Raw genomic sequence first — 24,137 nt, forward strand, 5'->3', positions numbered from 1 at the left:
TTTCCTTAGACCACTGTTGATTCCCACTTGGTGAAATGAGGTGAAAACAAATGACACACCTTATGCAGTGTTTTTCAATTTCTTTATGGCATAGTTGGATGAATTTGAAAATAGGGATTTATAATGAAAATGGTGGCTGACAGAATTTATGATAGTAGCAAAGGCTACAGAATAATTCTGTGCTGAAGGTTTTCTCAGTACTAAAGAGGTGTCTGCAGAATTAAAATAGTAGTGGTGCAAGATCATCCCTAATCTAAAGAGAAAAGTGTATTTGGGTCTCTTAATGCCTAATTGTATGAATATAATTACTAGAGGGAGCCTGTCTGGAGACCATCTGAAGGCACAAACTATTTATCATCCGTATAATAGCTCATATTATAAGTAGACTTGTAGAAATGAGTCAATGATTTTTTTTAAACAAATACAGTATAAGAATGTGCTTAAATTGGTTTATATCCTAATTTGCAGTGTTGGAGTTTTGTATAAGCAAAAAAGCACAGGGATGAGTATTTACCTGGTTAGTATTAAATCAAATTATGACTAAACGATGGAAAGAAAAATGGTTCCTCAGGTTTCATTGACTGAGGAGAGTTGTATATGACTGCCTCTAGATTCTGCCACCACAGCTTTGAACATCAGCTAAAGGAAATTGCCGCAGTGGTATGTGAGACTGTGTTTTCAGGCCTCCCAGCCCCTGCTGATTCTGAGAGGGTTCCCCCCAGCAGCAGGTTGTATTGCCACTAGATAACCTGACCAGGCTTTGTTTTATTAAATAATGAATTTGCATAAAATTTTCTGGCTTTTTTCAATGAATTGTTTTAAGCCATGATCTATAAATGTTGAATAAACATAAAAAAAATTGTCACATTTTTTTCTTTGTTACTGACATTTGATTCTGTCATTGTACTGTGTTCATGGATGAACAGTGTATTGAAATATCTCTCATCATAGCATAAATATGTCTACCTCATTTAACAAAATCTTGAAAAGTAAAACTGTACAAAATTGTTATTTTGTTTAGCATCCTACATGCCAGGCATGCCAAGTGGAATCTCTCCCTATCCACCAGGACACCCTCCTAACCCAAGGTAAGTTATGCTTTAAATCCAGTCACTGAAGAGGATCTGCTGTGATAGTGCTGCTTCTGAGAATCCCACACCCCGTTTGTATCTTCTTTTGATGGAGGTTGAGTTCTTGGATTTATTTTTAAATTATTATGGTAGTGAATTATTCAAAAGTCGAGGATTCAGTTCTTGTCAATAGCAGAGGGAAAGTTTGAATAGGGCTAAGCCCTTTAGTGCTAATTGATGCCAATATACAATTGTTGGATTTTGGTTAGAAAAATTTGCTTACTGTAAAGTGTTCCTTGCTGGATTATTGCTCCTCTTGTTACACTATATAAAAGATCAGTTTTTATGGGGTAGGTCCCCCTATTTCTTTTTAAAAGTATTGTCCAATTTCAATTCATGCAATTGACTGCTGAAGTAAGAAATCATTTTTTGTTTAAACCTTTCTTCTAGGCAAATATAGAACACCCTTTGTTCCCTTCCCCTCAATCCACAAACACTATAAAATCAAAATGAGCCATGAATAACATTGCTCCAAATAAGAAATAACTGTAATGTTTTAATGACTCTTAAGTGTTGGACGAAAAATTAGTTTACACATCAATTCAGTCTTCTGAATATGTGGTAACCAGTCAAATTCCAATTTTCAAGTAAGTCTATTTAACATCACCTTTGTCATAATCTATACTCTAAAAGTTCTGCTATCAGAGGTCTTTGGCTATCTTATGGTGCGTTTTTCTTGTTATATTGCTGCCCAGTATAAGTAAACTTGATACCAGAGGGATTTGGTTACTGAATTTTAAAAGAAAATTGAAGTGATTACTTCTGTTAACCTAAAGAGTAAATATTAAGCTAGTTAATGTATGTGTTAAAATAGTTTTAAAAATTCATTGTAAGAAATATGTCAGTGTTTCTATATGTCCCAAATTGAGAATGGCGCTGGTGTTAATAAACTTAATGTAGAAAGTCAAGTTTGACCCAGTAAATGCATTTCAGTATTATGAGGGTATGACACAGACAGGAGGCTTTCATAGTTGTTGTAAAGTCCATTTGATTGTTTGAAATTTGTAATCTAATACTTAAATATTTTATAAACAATAAACAGTCTAGCCTTACAATTTTGAAAGTCTCCTGCTTATCTCATAATTTCATATGCAGGGTTGTGCCTTCTGTATCCCAAACTGTCACAGAATGGAACTTTCTTTTTGTTAATTATTCATTGTTACGCAACACATTTTAAAATATTTAAATATTTTAATTAAATGCAGGGATTAGGAAATAGTTTATTGTATTGATATAAAATCTACACTTTGGGTATGATCCAAAGCCTATTGAAGTAAATTTGAGACTCACTTTGACTTCAAAGGGCTTTCATTCACTCCCTTTTGGAGCATGGGGTGGCACTGAATGTAAACCTTTTGGTAAGTATGCCATGCAGTCATGTATCTTGCATCTGTTTGGGCTGGAATCCTTGGTTATTTTTATTATTGCTATGCTTGTCTAGTATAGAATTGCTGTATGAACAAAATTGTGCTTCGGAGAGTAGGGTCTTGTTAGGAGGAGCGGCAGACATGTCACTGCTTCTGGCAGACTTGCATTTATTTTTCTGAATGATACAATGCTCTTCTCCCGTGAGCACTTCATGCATATTAAAAAGACCTAAAAGATAATACAGTCTCAAAAAATAAATGTGCTAAATTCCTCTTGTAATACATCATCATGAAGATCTTTTGTGCCTCTTTTTATTAAGTTTTCATTTATTACTCAGTTTTAAAAATCCCTCTTGGTCAACAGCCATAAATTATCATATTTTGGGGAAATAGAGTCTAATACTATTTTTTAAATTATAATTAAAAGACTATTTACGACAAGGAAGTGATAGGTACAGATCAGTAAGGCCTAATCCTGGCAGTTAGTGCATAAGATTTACACTTCCCATGATGGTAGTTAGTTTCAATTTTGAGGATAAATGAAGACAGATTAAATGTCATCTGCCCAAACTGTCAACTGCCTTGATGAATGAATTTGTTGTTAATATCTGTGTATTTATTCTCTCCCTCTCCTTCCACAAAAATTCTTAATGGTACTGTGACAGAAGACTTTTTACCTTACTCTAATATTTTTATTACATGATGATAAATAAACTTTTAACACTTGCTTTTTACACAACAAAAAACAAAATAAAAAGTTAGTTTAACAGCTGTACAACAGTTACTTACTATCATTGTGCCAATCAACACTCTAATACAATTTAGTATGTAAATACTTTCTCTTTAAATATTTATGGTTCCAAGTGGTTCTTCGGGATGGTAAAATAAATTAATCAAATTGAAGGAAACTTGAAACATTCAGAACATTTGACCTGCAAATAACTTGTCAGAGACAAAAGTATAATGATATCGTTTTAAATTATACAAGAAATTGTGAAAAACATCTTTAAGCTATATTAGTAGCGTATCCTGTGAAGAAGAAGAAGAAAGTAAAGTCTTTACTGGCCTGTAGTTTGAAGCAGTTTATTACCTTTACTTGTAAAAGTGGCTTATTATATTTGAAAAGGAAACTTGCTCTTTCTTTTAGTATGATAACTTTGTAAAAAGTTTTGGAATCAAAAGTTTAGCACTGGAAAACTTAATGTAAAGTTGATGTACGTGGATGTTCTGCAATTTCTTGCATAACGTTAATATAACTTTCTTTACCAAGTGGCTACCCGGGCTACCCTTATCCACCTGGTGGTCCGTTTCCAGCGACAACAAGTGGTCAGCACTACACTTCTCAGCCTCCTGTGACTACTGTTGGTGAGTAACTTTGAAAGTATCTCTCTTTCTGAGTTCTAGAGAAAGCGAAGGTGCCAGACGTAAGTAGACCGGGGGGGAAATATCACATTTATGAAACACAGACATAAATTGCATTGTACTTGTATGGTAGTTAAAAACCTGAACTTTTAAGCAGAGATACCATTTAACATGTATTGAAAAATATCCATTGTGTTTTGTTTCCTCCAGTCAGGAACTTAGTAAATTGTCTTCCTTCTATCCATAGTCTCTGATTTGTGGACTTTCTGAAGCACAATGCATATAACCACCCTACATTTTTCTTTCCCCATTTGGTAAATTGTGACATTTTTATTGCACGTGCACTGCTCTGTGTATTTGTTTGTTTGTTTTAAAAAACTGTTGTCCTTATTTTAGTTATCTGTTGGATTCATTTGATTTGATCCAAGAGAACCATCTAGTAAGTGGAGATACAGAGCTATAACTCTAGTTTGATAGCAGTTCCTTCAAGACATTGTGTGTGAAGTAGCAATCACTTGTAATATGTTTACAGCCTTTGTCTCCTGCAAAATAAGTACCATAAGTAAAAACAAGAAAACACAAACAAGTTTTAAGTGTATATGTGCTCTTTCTTATTTAGAAATGCAGTATCTTTTATTATATCCCTTGTATATTAATTATGTATTGGGCAAACAAAATTATATCTTGAAACTGGTTTGAATGAGGTACCTGAGGAAAATGTAAATCTAATCTGACAACTCAGGGTAAGCAGTTGACTTTATTTTCTTGCAACACAAGATGTATATTTGTTTGCACTGTAAAATCTTTTGTGGTCTTCACTTTGTTTTGGGAACTATGAGTCATGGTGAAGGATTGGGACTGTGGTGTTTTTGAGTCCTACTTCTTGAGAATCAGCAGTGCTATCTTGGGAGGAGGGGGGCATATTTCATTTAAATGGAGGGCTCAAACTGTATCTCTTTCCGAAGGCACCATATGCCAATCTACGTCCTTGTTGCAGTATTGCTGGCCTCTGAAGTGGCTATAGCAATTGCCACTTTAAATGCCAGACTGTATTGGCAGCACCAAAAGCACTCACTTTGGTTACCAGGAGACTCAGAAACTATGGGATGATGTGGCAACTGAAGATAATGCAGTCCACCAGCCAAATGAATGAAGAGAGAGATGGGAGTTGGGTTGATATGTACAAGTCGGCATTTTAGGGGTTTAATGCACGGGCTATTTGATCGTCTTTTCTTGCACTGAACCTTTTGAGCAGCAGTACCCAGGAGGCTGGCTCTTATGCTTATATGTTTGTACTTCCTCAGCTGTCTGGACTACTATTCTTTGAAAAGCTGGGTGACTTCCAGTATTTGATATTAGTCTCATAGATTAGCAAGAGGGGATGAGTTGCATGAAAAAGACAGCCGTCTAATAGGAGTGGTCTCCTTACATCTGTTGTTTTGGGACCCCTGTTAGTTGTGGGGAAAGTTTGCAACAGTATTCCCAAAATAACAATGAAGCTAGCATTTATTCTGATGGTTGGGGTGGAGGGTGTTTTGTGGTTGAGTAAGTCTGTGAAGTTCTCAAGCTCTGGCAAGACCTAGTGCAGTGGTTCTCAAACTTTTTTTTTTCGCAGACCACTTGAAAATTGCTGAGGGTCTCGGCGGACCACTTAATGATCTTTCCAAATGTTGTTTGTACCATTAACTAACTATTGTAAAGCGCTTTGGATAAAAGTGCTATATTAAAAAAAACTTAATTATTAACTTTTTTTGTTCTACAAATAAAAGCACACAACTCATATTTTCATCTCTGTAGTTTTACTTTTCTAATGCAGTGGATGTGCCCTCTCTCCCCCGCCGCAGCAGCCCCTGAGTTTGGGCTGGGAAGGAGGGCCGTTTCTCCCCAGCAGCCGCAGCCCTGGAGCTGGGGAAAGTCGCCTCTTTCTCTGGCTGCTGCAGCCCTGCACATCTCAAATTCCCCCACCACCCCCTCTTCTCACCCCGCTTCCCCCTCCCACCTACCCCTTAGTCCCCTCCAAGGCCACCACTTCACCTTACATGTGCGTCTTCTCCAGGGTCCAGGCACCTAATTAGTGGAGCCATGCCTGCACGGCTCCACTAATTAGGTGGGTGGCCCTTCATTCTTTCATGTGCGGCCACCCAGGCGCGCATCTTAGAGGGAACTATCCACGGACCACCTGAATGGAGCTTGCGGACCACTCGTGGTCCACGGAGCACAGTTTGAGAACCTCTGACCTAGTGTATTTCAGGACCTTCATCACGATAGGAGACAAAGAATATATATTTGCCATTGTGGGACCATTCCAAAGGGACATGAACATGGATTGCCTTCTGTAGATTTTTTATATCCAGTACAGGCACTAATTACCAGCAAAGACGTCTGAAGGAAGGTAAATTTTTCTTCATGTACGTGAGGGGACACATTTGTCTAAACAGACACTGGAAGAAGACTTGGTCTCCCAGATTATGGTTGAATATGACACATTTAGGATTTATGCATGTGCCTCACTTGTGGTCTTGGCTTTTCCAAAGTATGGAGTATGGCAGAGTGAGCCACGTTTAAGGGAGTTGAGGGGCTGTTAGGCCACATACAATTTATAAAGGTGGAGTCCAGACGAAAGCATTAATATTTGTTTGTGTTCTCTTAATAGCAGATGCCAGAAGAAAGCAGAAGCAGGTATGGATTTGTGGTCATTCGTATGTTTTCTGGGCAGAAAAACGGGCACTCGTAAGAAGCTTTGGTCCACAGCTGGGCATTCGAGTGGAGGATGCCAAATTGCACTGGATAGGAAAGAGCGGCATGATGTGGGATCAGTTAATACCCACTCTGTTTCATGCACGAAGGCGTCTGCCAGATCCTGATGTGCTGGTGATACACCTGGGAGGAAATGATCTGGGGACAACAAAATTTGTGGATCTTATAATCCGAATTAAGAAAGATTTAGGATTTATCAAGCACACATTCAAGAATGTCATTCTGGTCTGGTCAAACATTGTGCCCCGAAAGGCATGGAACCAAGAAGAGACCTATAGATTCATGGATAAGAACAGAAAAAAAGTCAATAGGGAAATTGGCAACTTTATGAAGTTTATTGGAGGGTGTGTGATCCGACACGATTCCCTTGTACCAGAGTCTCCGGGTTTATTCCATCTAGATGGTGTTCTCTTATCTCAAAGTGGTACTGATGTCTTCAACCTGGATTTACTGAGTGTTTTGGAGACTTTGATATGACTTTGGAGGAAGTTTGATGTTATTGGCCATGTTTTGACGTAGGAACCTCACCAGGGGTAGGGAATACACTATAGGAGGATTCCCAATGATATGGGGATACTTTGGTAGTGTTTGGAGTTGCCATCGCTCATGGGGGAGAAACAGTACTGATTGCTGAATACATTTCGGAGATTGATAATAGTGTTTGTGGCACACAATATTTGTTACCCCACTATTAAAATGAAATGTTATTCCCAGACGCTAAACTTTGTTGTTCTGCAAGGTCTATTTAACATTTTATTTTGAGCTTCATATGATTAATTTATGTAATTTGTTTAAAGGGACACTGCCAAATAGTTTTTACCCCTTTTTTTAATACACTATCTTCTGTGTGCAAAATCATTCAGTAGTAGGTAGCTTTGTGGTAGGACCTAAGGTATAATAAGTGAACTTTTTGAAGCATTTCATTATTAGAGATACAGTAATACGAACTGTAGGGACATATTCACGATGACATTTTCTGACACAATATGCAACTTTAAAAAAATGTAAAATTGGAAGGTAGGTTGTCTGACAGAGCAGGACACTGTGAGTTGAGACTTCTGGGTTCTATTCCCAGTTCTGCCACTATTTTATTATGGAAATAAGTCAGTTAACTTCTCCATGCCTCTGTTTACCTGTCTGTAAAATACATAATAATTACCTCAGAGGGGCATTTGACAGTTCAGATGACAGTTACTGTAGAAGTTCAGTCTTGTTGCTGTGAAGGTATAGACTCTTGACATAATGTCCTTTTAAAATAACCAACTGTTTTTATAGACTTGAATTTGTTAAAGTATAGTATTTTTGGTTCTTTTAAAGATGGTTGAAAACAGATTCTTTCCTTACCAGTTTTGTCCTTTTCCATCTTCCCAGCAGTTTTCCTCTTTCTAACAAAGCATAAAATTAACAATTTTGTGCTTGCGCCAATATCTTTGATGTTTGCAGTGTAGCCCTGGCAAAAGTGTCTGATACTCCAAAACAGTAAGAAACATTCTTGCTTTTATTTTGCTTCTTCAGAATTGAAGCCGTTTAAAACTTTCTTATATTGTGGATTTTCTTCTTCTTTGAAACTGCCTGACTGATTCACTTGAAACTCAGGTTTTTTCTGTCTTGAAATTGCTATAAACTGCTTGACAGTGTCTCTTTAATTTAACGATCATGTAGAAAACTGCAGCATTTTCCTTCCAGTAATTGTTGCAGTATATTTATATGTTTGTTGTAGGGAAAAAGCTTTGGGCCTGGTTTACAATTTATTTTTTGCATATAGCCAACCAGCACTAAAATTTATTTTTGTTAGTTGGGAGTGCTGAGCTACTACAAAACAAAATATTGTGAAACGTATTAGCAAATATATTATTCTATATAGTTAAGATTTAAAAAATTAAATTTTGTAGAAAAGAATTTTAATATTTCAAAAATCTCCATCTTCTCTCCTGTCTCAGATATGTGTTACATAACGTTTGTTAATTTGTATTTAAAGTAGTTTTGGTCAAGGAACCCATTTTATTTTCTTAAATGAAGACTCCTGTCAGTATTTTGATAGCTCCTTGATGCAGCAATTTGCATTTGGAAATCCCTTTATGACAGGACTTGAGAAAGGAATTGCTTTAACCTTACCAGGTGCCCCTTCTCCCAATTTTCTCTTTAATCAAGTCTTCATCCAGAAAGATACTGGTTATGCAGGGAATTGCCTGCAAAAGGACACTTGTCAGAGGCAGGGGAGAGGTGAGTACTAGGAGTGGAGGAGTGTTTATTCTCCACTATTCTGGTCTTGCATTACTCAAATTCCCAGCCTCGCCAACTTTTTGGAGGAGGAATTAGGAAGCTGCAGTTTAGTAGAAAACACCAAAGTCTGTTTACAGGACTCTAAGGCAAAAGTAATAGAATATAGGACACTGTGCAGGCTAAAAGTTAGTTTGGTGAAGCTTGCAGTAGGGATATTGGAAAAGATTTATTTGAGTATTAATCTCTGTTCTTGAATACCTCTGAAGGTTTCCCTGCTGTACAGGGAAAATTTGTAGCCTTTAGAGGAACTGGGGCTGACTCCCTCACGCATTGGGAAAGGTTCTGCTCAATATGTACATATCAAGGACTTAGAAGCACTTCCAGCACATATGGCATGGGTACGTGTTGCACCCTACCCTTGGAAAATAGAATATTCCCCGATGGAAATTACCTACACTCTGGCGAGGTCTACAGTCATATTTATACCTTTTTGATGTTGAACGATGTTGATGATTAATGCATTTAATTTGTATAACTTGGTGATTGTGTTTTACAAATAAAGTTGTAGCCTTTACTTTTTAGTCATCTTGTGGTGTTTTAATGAACACATGACATGGAAGGATGTGAGTTTACAAATTCGTTTTTGAGATAAAGTGCCTTTGTGGCTATTAACTCCAGCCTGTTGAAATGGTACTCGGTACTAAAACTTACTAAAAATATTTTCATAACAGTTTCTAACTTAGTCTGTATATTTCAAAAAGTTTAAATGCACATCAAAGTTAAATACCTCAGTTAAGACGTTAAGAAAAAAAAAAAAAGACAGTAGCTCATAATACAAATAGTTCAGCCTGATCAACACGTATTTGTGACTGAGTATGACTTTGTTGCTATAGTTCTTGTTAAAGCAGATAGTCAGTATTTAGTAATCACTGTGGTTGAGTATCTGTTGGTTTGTATCTTTTAACCTTTGGTCAAAATGTAGTACTTAAGGTGCATAGCATTAATTGTAAATGTTGTTGTTTGCTGTTAAGCGATAGCAGTGGCGAATGTATGTTGTCAAGATTTCTTTCGTATTCTCTCCATTTGGTGGTATTCTTGGAGTTACTGAAATTGGTTTGCAGAAACCATTGTCTTGTTGGGTGTTTTTGCTCAAGTTTGCCTGCGAGTGCTTGTATGCACACGGTGCATGTAAACATCTTCTGCAGGGTCTGTTTTAGTTTGCAGAATTCTGTTGGAGTTCCTGTTCTGGTCTGTAGGTAAGTAATCCTTTTATCTAATCAATGGAGACAATGTCTCAAAAGATGGTGCAAATATATTGATTGTTGGGATTAGGTTCTTTAGCATCTGTTCTTATTTTCATTGGTTTTATCAAAAATAGGTGGTCTGAGTTTTCTGTTCATGTTAATGAAAATATGTAGTTGTCTCAACAAGTGTATCTGTTTTCTGATATATTCTTTGTGTAAATTTGTACCCTTGAAGCTGATCTGGGGCTAGAAGATAGTCATTGGAAATTTGCTGACATGTACATGCTGAACATGTATTTGCAGTTTTGCATTTGATTTGCATTAGCCTTTGTTGCTTGGGAGATGTTTCAATCCGAGGGTGATCAAATAGTTTCTTCATAACAGCATCCTTCTAGCTAGATTCTGGAATTTAGCCACAAACCCTAGCAGGGGAGAGTGCATTGCTGTCCCATCCTAGGGAGAGCTTAGGAAGGGATTGTGCCTCAGGCATGCAGAGTTTCTTCTTGGTGCAGAGAGGGAGGAGTGCAGAGGGTGTACTATCCAGCAGGATGATATGACCACTTTTCCTCTCCCAGCCTGTGGCCCACATGGCCCACCCCAATGGAACAATGTTTTTTTCTACTTGTGGATAAGCATAAATGGGAGGAAGGGGAAGTTCCCCATTGGAGTACATGGCAAAGAGGGGGTGTTGCATTGACTTGCACCTTCTCTGGAGCCATAAGCACTCTCAAGGGTGCAGGGAAGGAACAATCCCTTAGCTTCCCCAAGCCTGGGAACTGAGATTGCCCTGATACTTGTGCAAGATTTGCCACGGCAGGAAAGGTTCCTTGAGCCCTCCCCTCCATCTTATCATATTTCTTGGCAGGGTTCAGAAGTTTAGTTCACATTGCTCTTCAAAGTAATCACACTTGATTTTTGCTCTTCATTGCAGTGTACTAACTGCATTATAGTTATGGCTGGAAAAGCACTTCATTTTAAGGCTCTGTTTTCAGACTCACTACTAGCATCTGTTTTATAGTGGAGTGCCAGATGCACTATAGTTAAGTTTGAGTAGATACACAGTTAATCTGCCTGTTTCATGCCAGTAGAGGTGGGAATAATGTTATGCTTGCTTGATTTATTGCATGCTTGATCATGCATAAACTGACAACTACTTACATTGGTTACTTGTAGATGTACATGTATCACCATTTCATGAGGTAGGATTTTTTGAGCTGCCAGATCACTTGCATGCATCCTGCCTTAGACCAGCTTCACAACATGATTTATCTCACTGAGCTGCTTGATGATTTTAAAGGGCCCCTCCTAGGCAGCTTGGAGTTTATTCTGCCACTTTGGAATGAGTGCCATAACTTTATTCCCTGTTCCATGTGACCTGGCCTGTGCCTTGTGGTCATACCGTACAGTCTCTCTCTCTCTCAGGCTTTAACTAGGTTCTCCTAAGCAAAATCCAGGAGTTCTGTGAGCCTTTCCCTGAAGGACAATATATACTCTACTGCTTCCTCCTCAGGAGAGGTCTTAAGCTCCCACTCATCCCTCACTTGGTTCTAGGGTTCCACACCCTCCTTCCAAAGAGCAGTGCAAAAGGGGAAAACCGGTTTCTTAGTGAATTTCTCTACAGGCAGACAGTAGATACAGTAAACACTTGTCCCAATCATGTGATTGCTGTTCTACAAAAGTTTCCAGCATCATTTTAAGTGTCCTATTAAATCTTTCCACCAGTCCTTTGGCTTGAGGGTGATATGCAGAGGCCCACAAGTGTCTGACCCCATGTTTCTACCATAAACCCTTGTGAAGGGTTGATATGAAAATGAGTCCCTGAGGAACTTGCTGGGGGGGAAGCCCATCTTGCTGAAAATTGACAAGAGAACATCAGCATCTGTGCCTGCCTTTACAGAGGACAGAGTTGCAGTCCTGCAGGATAGCAAGTAGCATAATCTATCACCCCTAGTACGAATTTCTTTCCAGTCTGGAAAAGCGGCAAAGAGTCCTAACTAACTAACAGACGTATTGGAGCATACACTTTCGTGGGTGAATACCCACTTCGTCGGATGCATGTAGTGGAAATTTCCAGAGGCAGGTATAAATATGCAAGCAAGAATCAGGCTAGGGATAACGAGGTTAATTCAATCAGGGAGAATAAGGCCCTCTTCTAGCAGTTAAGGTGTGCCGACCAAGGGAGAAGAAACTGCTTTTGTATTTGGCTAGCCATTCACAGTCTTTGTTTAATCCTGAGCTGATGGTGTCAATCTTACTACGGGGTCCCACAGTATCCATGGTCAGCCTCAAAAAAGGTTCCTCTGTTATCGTAGTGGCCTCTTGACTGCTTTACACTTTCTTGAGCTTTTTACACTTCTGGTAGGAATCACATGTTCTGACTATTCTTTGACTGTCTCAAAAACTCTAGGCCAGTAAAAATTATGCAACAGCCTGTGTTTTGTGTGCTGGATCTCCCCATGTCCTGAAAAAGGGATGTCATCGGAGAAGTTTAATGTCTTAAGGTGATACTTCTGGGACACCACTAACTGTCTCCTGGTACTCCAAGTCTCTGTCTCCCCTGAGGGAAACCATTCCCTGTAAAGGAGTTGCTTATTCCATGGGAATCTCTCCCTGCATTCGTCAGATAAGAGGGCTTTCAGAACTTGGACTGGCCACAACAGCCCTCATCTTCTCTAAGGAGGGATCAGGCTGCAGCTCTGTTTGGAACACAGCTGCCAGGGCAGGGAGCGTAGCCTGCTCCTCCCTGCTAAACTCATCCTGTTTCCCCCTCTTGGCTGGGATATCATCCAAAGCAGCACTCAACTCAGCACATTCTCACAGGCTGGAGGGGACAGTTGTGCCAAATGGCAGGGGAACAGAGGTGGTCTCTCAAGTAAGTAGTCCCAAGTCATTTTTAGGAAGGAACTGGTATTCTTCTCAACTGCGGATCTTAATTTTTTACATAAAAATGTTTGTTTCTTGCTGCTACAGTGTTGTGGCTTGTAGAGATGAAGGACTATTAAAATGTCCTGTTAGGTCACACTTATAAGCGTAACACACAGTATGTCATTAGGGATCAAATGTACAGCATTTTATTTGTTATACCGTGACATTTAAGTAGGCTTTTTGATTAGTGACCTTAATTTCAGTTTCTTCAAAGCAGTTTTTTTCAGTCTTGTCCCATTCATTATCCTTCTGATTCTGTTACGGGTCTGAAGTTGCTGTAAGGTCACTTGTGAAACCAGACTCTGCGTAGTAAAGGTTAAGTGTCTGAGTGCTCCTAGGGATTAATGGCTATGTGCCATAAAAATCTTCCCAAAGCTGGACTAATTATGGAAGTGACAGAAAATGCTAAGGGTTCATGCTCTGTAAGGAGCCACATTGAGATTATTTCAAAATGAAACCTTACATGTGCAAGGAGTTAGTAGAAATCCACCATTTCCTGTTTCATTAACGTTTTTTGTCATCTGAATTTCCATTTTTAAGATTAAGATGTCTTCCCTAATATTTCCCTCCTGGTTTATTATTAAAATGTCTTGTACAAAAGTGTCCTAAATAAGGGATTTCAGAAAACAGCTAGTATTGATCACTGACTTTGGTTTTGCTTTATAAATGTATATTATATTTAAAAGGAGTGACTAGAATCTTGTGAACTCTTACATTCATGATCTGAGTGTCTGGATGGTTACAATTCACTTCTTCTCATAATTACAGTTGTCTGGTAGTGAGTGTACTCTCTTGTTCCTTTGGGAAACTTTACAGGGCTAAGAAAGTTTAAACCTCTCCTGGCTACCATAACCACTGCTTTCTCTTTTCCCCTTCTGCCCATCCCTTACCTCACAAATAATTTCATATAAAAGTGATGGTAAAATCTTTGCAATATAATAAAACAATGTATATAACGCATTACTTCAGTAAATAATAAGATTTATATTCAGTTACTGTAAATTAAAGGGTTTGGTTCCCCTCTCTGGTGTTCCTGTAGAAAGTGCTAGTCCTGTCTCCTCAGCATTGAAGCATCCTTGAGAAATTCCTTTTGGTTTATGTGCCATTTCACATACTTTCATTGCCACATGTGATAGGTGTTTACAACTTTTAACAAAATATTGTAGATGTCTTTATTGACCAGTAAAGTGCCTGAGTGACATGAGCTAGAAATGACACCTAAATGAAATGTATTGTATATACATTTTTATGAACCAGACATCATCTTTTTAATAATCTATCAATCAGCTTCTACATGAGGGGTATTTAGTCTATTAATAGATGAATTGTACAAGACGCTTGTATAAATTTTATATATAAAATAAAACAGTAATGCCTACTGGCTCTGAATAGGTGCCATTAGGTTTAGAACTTTGTGCTGCATATCCTGCATAGAACCATTAACATGCAACACATGCTAAATGAGTCCATTACTACTTGGTGAAAAATATAAAGCTGGCATTGCTTTGTTATAATTTTTCTATCATGAAAAATTAATGATCAGAAATATTGATGATAGATTTTTAAGGTACGTTTTTCAGTAGTTTTAAACAACTTTCTGAACGTGTGGGATTGTAAAACAGATTTATCACAATATGCCGTCTTTCTAGTATTTATGGGGTAGATAAGGTGACTCATTGAAGAGAAGTTTTTACTTCTTGAAAAGTTTTCTACATTCTCGTTTGTTGCTTGTTGTGACTAAAAATGACTTGGCTTAAAAACACCTGATTCATCTTTATTCTGTACCTTTGGCTCATTTAGCAGAGTTTGGTGAGTTGATAATATAGGTATTGCATGAGTTGGTTTTTTTTTTTTACTATTATCCTTGTTTCAACTGGGTGGCTTCAGGCTTTGAAATAACTGGATGGGAGAAGCCTTTGTGTTGGGAGCAGGAGAAAGGAAAGGATGAGGGGAGAGTCATGGGCTTTGGAATATAGCTTCTAAGATCTGTGGGAGCAGGGATAGCAGTAGAATGGGAGACGAGCAGAGGCCTAATGTATAGTTTCTAAGCCCAATATAGACTAATGAAGAGCTCCTAAATTCCATGTAGACTTTCATGGAGTAACCCTTCGGAAACATTCTAAAACCAAACAATTTCCAATACCTAATAATTTAGGTAAACTTGATTTACGCCCCCAGAAATTTACTGATTAGTAACAACAGAGTACTTGTAAATTCTGCTTTAAAATAGCATTCTTTTTACTAGAAAAACCAGAAAGTTCAAAGTAAGTGTGCTAGAGTATAGTTATGGAAGATGTATTGTCATAAACCAAATGAATCTAGCTAACACAGGCACAAAGATGCAAATACTGATTTAAAGCATAGCTAATACATACACTGTTAAGGCTAGAGTCTGTAGTAACAGCCTTCCAACTTCTGTTGGCTTAAATTTTAATAGTTCAAATAATTTTTAGAGTAGATCTTTATTATTTTCAGATATAGCAGCTCAGTCTTAACCTTTTGGAAAAGTTTAAATAATATATGCATCCCAGAAGAGGACTCTTTCTTTTATAGTTATTCTCTTATAAAACTCTTTTGTGCATCAAAAAGGTAAGCGATACACTGAGTTCTTGGCCAAGGTATATTCAGTGTGGTGCAGAGTAGGTGTTCTTGGCCCATTACTTGTGGCATTGCCTTTACCTGCAACATTCTGGATATTAATCTGTAACTTTAAGACACAGAAGCTGTAGAGATCAATGCTGGTCTAAACCCAGGTCTCTTCTTATTTGGAGTTAACATAGACAGCTTTATAGCACTGCAAAATCCGATGTGAAAAATATATTTGGTTCCTGATGTAAATAATACCTGCATATACTCATCTTAGAGTATTTTCTGATGCTCTTGATTTCAGAGTTCAAAATCTCAGATTAGATTTGATCTTGCATCTGGTCAGTCTTTCCTGTTCTTGTGTTATCTGGAGTACATGGTTGACAGCAGAAGTCTTTGCTTGAAGTATCGGCCCATTGACTATTAGCTTGTGATTGTGTGGTCTATTTTCTGCTTTTAAACTTTTTTCTGGTACTGTCATAGGCTATCGCAGAGAAGATAGCCAAAACAGTTTCAAGTAAAACAATGCTATAAAAACCCAACTATTTTAAAAATAAATAAGTCTGAACCCATGATGTGTTCAGAAACAGATCTGTTCTGTTGCGCAACAAAGATGTGCACTACCTTGATGATTTTATTACGTCTGAGATGCTGACAAATGAAATAAAGGTTCGAGTGTACTGATTTTAAAAGGTTCTGCGCAAAGTACTAGATCAAAGACTGATTATTTAGAAAAAGGATTTGCTCATAAAGTAGGTCAGATAATTGTATCGTGCTCCTGTTGCTACACAACCTGCATGCTGATTTGCGTAAAGTATAATGGCATTCTTGACTGGAAGAATTGGATGTTTTTGTATGGGGGTTTAGGCTTCTGAGAAAGAGTCAAGATTAGAAACTGGTATGAGAGAGAGCCCATTTAGTTGCTTGTAAAACTTTGTTTGGAACATTTTGATTAATTTAATGTGTTAATCAAGAGGATGCACTTAGCCATCGTTACAGCTTGGGGATAAAGTTGGTTTTATGTCACCTTTACAACTCCTCTGAACCTGAGGTCAGTCAGGGACCAGGCTATTCCCTCTTATACATTAGAGCAGCCTTAAGACTGCTCTAATTTATGTCTTAGCTGCTTGTGACCCTAATCAGTTATTCTGGTAGCTGGGGATCTCTGGGGCATAGATATACCCTGGCTACTCCCCCTTTTCCCTGACCCACACCTACTGCAGCAGAGGCTGGGGATGTGTGACGTTGGACACTCCACAGTGACTCCACGTCAGTGGGGGATGTTGGAAGAATCCTTCTCCAATATACGTACCAATATATATGCTGGAAGAATCCTTCACCAATCCATTTAGATGGCATTGTGGCTGTTTTGTGCTGCCAGTGTAGGTCCAGGATCCTGAGCTCCAGTTCTTCCTCAAACACCTGGAAATGTTATAGTGGGTCAGTTCCTTTCCTTTCAGTTCAGGCATTCTTTGTTCTCCCAGTCCTCTCTCTGTTGTTCTTTTTATGTTTTGATTCCCAAAATGTATTTAATTACATGACTACAATCACACATTTAATTTTTAAAAATTACTATTTATACAAAATAGATCAAATTTCAAAGAAACTACCACAGATGTATCTACCCTCTCCTTAGGCAAAAGCCTGAAACTTGAGATGGGCTTTGCTGTGTGCCTTCAAGGTCAGCAATCTTGGCTCTGTCAGAACAGTTGAGAATGAATTCCAGAGTTTAGGCCCATCCACAGAGAACGCGTGTTCTCTTCACTTCTGCCTTTAAAAATAAATGTCTGTAGGGAAATACTGAGTGGGGCAGTTACTGTACAACAAAGTATTCAGGATTGAAAGTGTTACACACTTAATTAGGAAGAAATTTTCTGAGACATTTTAGTATGGAAATTTTTGCAGTCTGTTCACCTTTTACTTATTTAAGAATTATTTTATAGTTGGCTAATCCAGTAACTTCTTTGGTGTAACTTGATATGCACTAACCCCAAATTAAAATTACTAATATTTTTCTTATGGTTTGATTTACTCTAGATTTAATTGTTTTTCTTACGGTTTGTGGGTTCAAAAGAGTGTTTTCCCCTCTGGACCACTGTGTTGGAAAAGTAGGCTTAATTTTAGGTCTTAGTTACTCGCTCAGTTTGGCCAGTAGGGCAGGGAATGCTGAGGAGGGAGAGGTATGTGCCTTGTAGCACTGCTATCCTGAGATGAATTTCAGATGATATGGGAATCCCTTGACTGAATCTGAAAGGATATACAGTCATCAGTCAAGAGGCCCGCAGTGAAAAAGTAAAGGAAGTGATCTTGAAGATATAACTTTTTTTCCCAAACATATTCTCAGTTTTAGTCTTTAGAGGTATGTGACTCTTGAGGGAGTTAGCCTAATTCATAAAACTCTTTCCGCTTTGTGATGTGCGTAATTTTGGTTTGGCTATACACTGAGAGTATGATATGCGTGATGTTATGACAACGTCTGTATTTTGACAACTTGACTTTATTCCTGTGTAAATGGCTTCCTTGGGTGTTTTCTCTTTTCTGAAGTTTCCCTTGCAGCAACAGGGCTTCAAAACTATACAAAGTTCAGCCATATAAAGGTTGCACAGTCCGGTCACGCAGGTTACTACAGTGATTCCTGTTGCTGCAGTTGAGATTTAGTGTATCTCAAAGTAATTACATGTAAACCAGAAGTATAAGAGAAATTGCAAAGCTGTGTATTATTCTTTAATAGATAACAGTTAAAGTGATTTGTAATGGAGACTGGAATGATTACTTTTTCAGTGCAGGGATATCAACATGAAATTGGAGAGACTGAAGTTTTCTGCATTGTATACATGCAACATTTTTCTGCAACAAATTGAAAGGTTTACTTTATCTTTTTAATATGTACATTAATTAGTCTAGCAGAGGACATATAGCTACTTGCTCTGAAAGTGTGATCTGCAGAAAAAATTCTGTTAATCCACCTAAAGGCTAATGCATTTAATGTTACGTTCAAAGAAAGTGACTAAGAAAATCTTGGCAGAGAGTTGATTTACATGATTGTATACTTTTTTTCTCTCGCACTTGCTAGTATTGAATCCCATGTGAAAATAGTATTTGCTTAGTAACTGTAAATTACAGGTCACACATACCTAGTAACCACTTTACTGTGGTAATCTCATTTTATATTGTTTAATAATAACAACGTTGATTATTCATCCCAAGTTAATTATCATGATTATTACATAGCACTTACAAGTTTGTTACAAAGGAAAATATCTTTTACGTAATACCATCTAACCTTTTTGCAGAGTATATGGAAATTGGTTTTGGATCTAATTGAGTGTACTTACCCAGTAATCTGTAGGAGTCTATAAATGTTTCTTACATTTTATGTACCAGGTAAAACCTTTGAGTCAGAGCAGGGGTGGCCAACCTGAGCCTGAGAAGGATCTGGAATTTACCGAAGTACATTGCCAAAGAGCCACAGTAATACGTCAGTAGCCCCCCATCCGCTTCCCCCTGTTCCCAGTCCCTCCTGCCAATCAGTGCCTCTCCCTCCCTCCCCGCACCTCCCGATCAGCTGTTTTGTGGCGTGCAGGAGGCTCAGGAGGGGGAGGAGTGAGGGCATGGCAGGCTCAAGGGAGGGGGCGGGAAGGGGTGGAGTGGGAGCAGGGCCTGTGGCAGAGCCAGGGGTTGAGCAGTGAGCACTCCCCGGCACATTAGAAAGTTGGCACCTGTAGCTTCAGCCCCGGAGTCAGTACCTATGCAAGGAGCCGCATATTAACTTCTGAAGAGCCGCATGTGACTCTGGAGCCACAGGTTGGCCATCCTTGAGTTAGAGTAACTGCAGCCAAGCTGCAGCTAGCCATATTCTTTTGTTTGCCCAGATTAATTAGGCTGCTTTAACTGAATTACAATAGAAGTTAATTGTATAATTCACTTATACAGAATCTTCTTACAGTTGGCTAACTTTATCGCTCTAAATGGGTGAATAAAGCAAATGTGGTTATCCGCTAAAGCCAGATAAAATAATTTAGCCAGGAGAAAAACTTCTGAAAACTTTCCCTAGATATTAAGTAATTTTATTATAAGTAAATGCCTAATGTTAGATACCTAGTGTGACCCTGAATGGTTACTTCTTATTATAACACTGCTACATATTCTTAGTCTACTGAAATATAAGATTAACATTACTCCTGATATACAACAGTTAATTAAGAGTTGCTGCTTTTCAAAGGAGAGTTGTAGCTAAAAATGCATCCTCTGTGACGCAAGGCTTTCCCCCCACATTTTTGGCTGAATGATGGTAATAATCATGAAATCAATTGGGAAGAGTAGGACCTCAGAGAAAACTTTAGGCCCTTAACCCCATCCAGTAATCAGTCCTCAGCAAATGCCATGTTTCTAGGTTCACATATATGTTTGTTTGCAAATACACAAGATAGGCCAGTCAACATCTCATTTTTGTGACTTAAATGAGAGGAAACTATGAAAAGTATAGTTGTGCTTCATATGATGTTTTTTGATTTTGAGGGTTTTGGGGGTTGTTGTTTGCAAAATACGCTCATCTAAGATCTACTGACATTTTGTATTTCCCATTTTCGTAGAGTCTTCTGAAGTTGGAAAATGAATTTTTCTTATGATTGAGCAGCAGTCCTTCCATAAGATTATTAAATAACAAAATCCTGAATTAACACAGGATTTTTTAATCAGCTATATTTTTAATTAAGATGACTGGAAGCTTTCCTACAATCTGGAACACATACTAAGCATTAATTGTCTGGAAAGGCAGTTGCGCAATGCAAGTACATATGCTCAACATTTCTGTAGGGTGTAAAGGAAATCTTGGACAATTCCCCTCCCCTCACACACACATTGCATTCAGTAATAACAGAAAACAATAGTCTAATCTTGGGTCCTAGCATTAATGCAATATCTTACATTTGTTGCCTGCAGTTAGAAAGGTAACATCCCAGGCCCAGTTGTTTTCATCCTTTTCCAATTATAGCAACTTTTGAATGAATACAGTATAAACTTCAAGCTATATATTCACATTTTATAGAAAGATTTAATCCTTTTTACATTATGTAAATAGGCAACTATTGTACCTCTTCTTCTGTATGGCTGAGTAACTTAATAGTTTATGAAAGGCTACTGCTTATTTTATATCCCATAGACCATGGATCTTGTTCCTGCTTGTTGTTGTTTTGACTCTTACTATCCCTTTGTAGCTTTCTAGAATTTACTTTAAATAGTTCTGATCTTTTTGCTTGGGGTGAATATGAAGGAGCAACATACAACCTTTTGTCTTGCACTATATTCAAATCCAAACAATTGTATATAGTTATGCTTTTGCTTTTCTCTATTGTGATATGTTTGTGCTTAAGTTTACAAACATTGTTAATGAAAAGAATACAAATAAAATAACAGCAATGATGTAAATGCAGGGCATTTCCTAGAGATTGACCTCTAAGATCAATGGGTTAAAATGTGCCTCAACTTCTCTCCCAATTGGTCAGTAATCCCAAAGAAACACACTGTCTCAATCATTATTGCTTTATTAAGTTTTTTTCATTTTCAAGAGCTTTCTTTTAAGACATTTGAAAAACTAAATATAGCCAATGTTTGGGAAGTTTGGTTCAGATGTATACTTGAGTGATCAACAAAATGAACTGTGAAAACTTTTAAAACTCAGTGCTGTGCAGACTTTTGTGAAAAGTGTGTATATGCCTGTGCGTGTTAAGAATCGATCAAAGAGTTTTATCTGACATGTAGTTCATTATGCAGAGGGAATACTCTGGTTGGTAGTTACCCAGTCTTCCTTAAATGTGCTCAGCTATACGTTTTTAGAGAGAAGAGGAGAGACTCTTGGCAGAGGAGCTGTGAACATGGTGAATGTTATGTTGGACTGTTAATTTTAACTTCGTAAGAAACTCGCTTCAGTGGTGAACAGGAAACTTAAACAAGTCTAAGAGTGATACTGGACTTTTCCATCATCTGGAGGAGAAAGAATGAATCAGTACCTGACGATCAAGTTTTGAAGTAAAGAAGCTTGTGTGCACCTGCCTTCAGTCAGATTTAGCCACTAGAACAAGTAAAGAAATATGGAAGGTGGGATGCAAAACTCCTGAAAAATGAATATATCACTACAGAAAATAAATAGTCATGTCCTCGCAAGAGATGACGAAACCAGAAAGTGAAATCTGAGGAAACTCGAAGGAGAGACTTGGACCAGAGACTGTGTTCCAAAGGGACATTGTGGAACTGGATACCCTAACCAGTGAATAAAACAGCAACTGATAGAACAAAGCAGCCCCAGAGACTTTAGGAAGAGTAGCCAGAAATTTACAACAGTTTACTTTGTTGTTCAGTGGACCCGAGATTATAAAAACAGCTGAATTTGGGAATGGACCAATCACACCAATGTCATGATGTCTTTTATGGATGCTCACTGTCACCCAAATAGGTTACTCATACACAGATCATCTTAAAGAAAAAAAAAAAAAAAGACTAGTAACCAGGAAAAGATTGTAATTCAAAAAGAAGAGTTTTAATTTTAAAGATCAAGGGAGAAAGAAAAAGGATGGATGGCTGCGTATGAAAGCTGTGGGGCACTTTGAGTTGATGTTTAAGGTAAAATACAATTTTCATACTAAAGTGCTATTACTAATTTTTGTTGGTTTTGATGTTAGTGTGACATGAATAATTGGTGCTAAAGGCATACAAATATTTAAGAAAACAACATTTTTAGTAGTGTTAATGGAAATAATATTTGAGTTAAATCAAGTGTGAGAATTTGTATGTATAAAGGTTCCATGTTAAATCAAAAGGACATGTGCAAGACCGTCTAATCTGCATGAAGACAATGGGGAAAATTGCAGATTAGAAAGCACTTTGGGAGTTTGTGACTATAATGTTTTAAGGACTGCTTTTTACCTACCTATAAGGAAAGAGACTTTTCAATTGGGAACATTTTTGTGCATAAATGAAATGTTACTTTTGGATTTATATTCGAATGAGATGAGAATCTACTATGTAATCAGATATAGGAAATTTAAAAGTACTGATATAGAATCGTAAAGGTTTCAAGAAATGATCTGTGTATAATTTAAGGTATCAAAAATAAACCAGCATTTGTCTTGGATGTGATTCTGTTATTGCTCATTCAGTCTTTCCCCCTTATTTCAGTGTTGAAAGCACCAATCAAAGGTTATATTCCGATAGAAAAGCATCTGCTGTGTTGTTCAGAATTAAGTTTAAAATATCACATGTGGGGTGTATCCATTTACTTCTGGCTGCTTACTAGGTTTATCCATCCTTGTTGGTAGAAAGTTTCAAACTACAGAGTATCTGAAGACCAATTTACATTCATAGGCCAGCTGTTAAACAATCATAATGTTAAACAATCATAATAGTTACATATTTGAATGTTATCTTTTATACTAAGCTCCTCTGGAGTTTGCCATAAATTCAGCCTTCTGTTAGAGACTGAAACTAACTGTTTGTGGATCTCAACTGCACTTCTTGGTGATGAGATGGGCAGCCCCTTTTTAAAATTAGGGTTGAAAGCACGGTCAGATTTTAATGTGTGCTGAGTGCATGGATACACCTTTAAATTTAATTCATGTATGGTTTTCTGCATTTCATTGTGGCCTCTGCATTGCTTCTGAAAATTAACTAACACGGAAAAATTCATTTTATGTTCCTATCTCATATTCTTAAAGCTAGGTGCAGGGATTTAACCACTTTCTGTCAAATGGCCCTGTAACAAAGCTATCCAAAAGAGTGAGAGATAATTTTGTGCCTGTGAATTCTGTTCTGCAGGTCCCAGCAGAGATGGTACCATCAGCGAGGATACCATTCGAGCGTCTCTCATTTCAGCAGTGAGTGATAAACTGAGATGGCGGATGAAAGAGGAAATGGATCGTGCACAAGCTGAGCTCAATGCCTTGAAGCGGACAGAAGAGGACCTGAAAAAAGGTCACCAAAAGCTGGAAGAGATGGTAACTCGCTTAGACCACGAAGTGGTAAGCTGATTGAGAAAGCAATGCCATGTGTCTTGATTTTCAGTAGTGAAGTGAACCGTGTATGTGTACAGTCTGTTTTGAGTATAATGGATATTCCCAGGCTTCCAGTATGTCAGTTTTAAAATGTGTCCCCTTTTTTTAGTTGAGGGGGGTGTGTGTGAGAGAGAGAGAGAGCGCGAGCAAGGAAAGTAGATGGAAATGGAGGTAAGACTGTTCAACTCACTGTCCAGAATATCCACTTTATCATTTTATTTAGCAGTAGGGAAACTGTAATACATTTTATTGAAGGATATGTACTCCTGAAGATGATGCTGATGTAGGGATTTGTATAGCTTTCTGCCTCCATCTCTCTGATCCTATGTCCCCTCTCTTCCCCCACATAAATGATATGGAAAAAGGGGTACACAGTGAGGTGGCAAAATTTTAGATGAGACAAGATTTTTCCAGATAGTTAAGTCCAAAGCCGACTGTGAAGAGTTACAAAGGGATTTCACAAAACTGGGTGACTGGGCAATAAAATGGCAGATCACG

The 24,137-nt window shown here is 37.9% G+C and overlaps 1 protein-coding gene across 2 annotated transcripts in view; it reads left to right on the forward strand.

Annotated features, from left to right (window-relative positions):
* TSG101 (tumor susceptibility 101) overlaps positions 1-24,137 on the forward strand; it is a 50,667-nt gene that overhangs the window by 17,350 nt on the left and 9,180 nt on the right. Inside the window, exons 6-8 of one of the 2 annotated variants that reach the window (XM_073347308.1) lie at positions 1,022-1,088; positions 3,768-3,862; positions 23,404-23,606. In XM_073347308.1, the coding sequence (XP_073203409.1) occupies positions 1,022-1,088; positions 3,768-3,862; positions 23,404-23,606 (365 nt within the window). Of the gene's footprint in view, positions 1-1,021; positions 1,089-3,767; positions 3,863-6,512; positions 19,012-23,403; positions 23,607-24,137 lie in introns of those variants that run through there. The other variant, XM_073347307.1, reaches the window with a different exon arrangement.

The sequence above is a fragment of the Lepidochelys kempii genome, chromosome 6 (assembly GCF_965140265.1).
Source record: "Lepidochelys kempii isolate rLepKem1 chromosome 6, rLepKem1.hap2, whole genome shotgun sequence".
Lineage (NCBI taxonomy): Eukaryota > Metazoa > Chordata > Testudines > Cheloniidae > Lepidochelys > Lepidochelys kempii.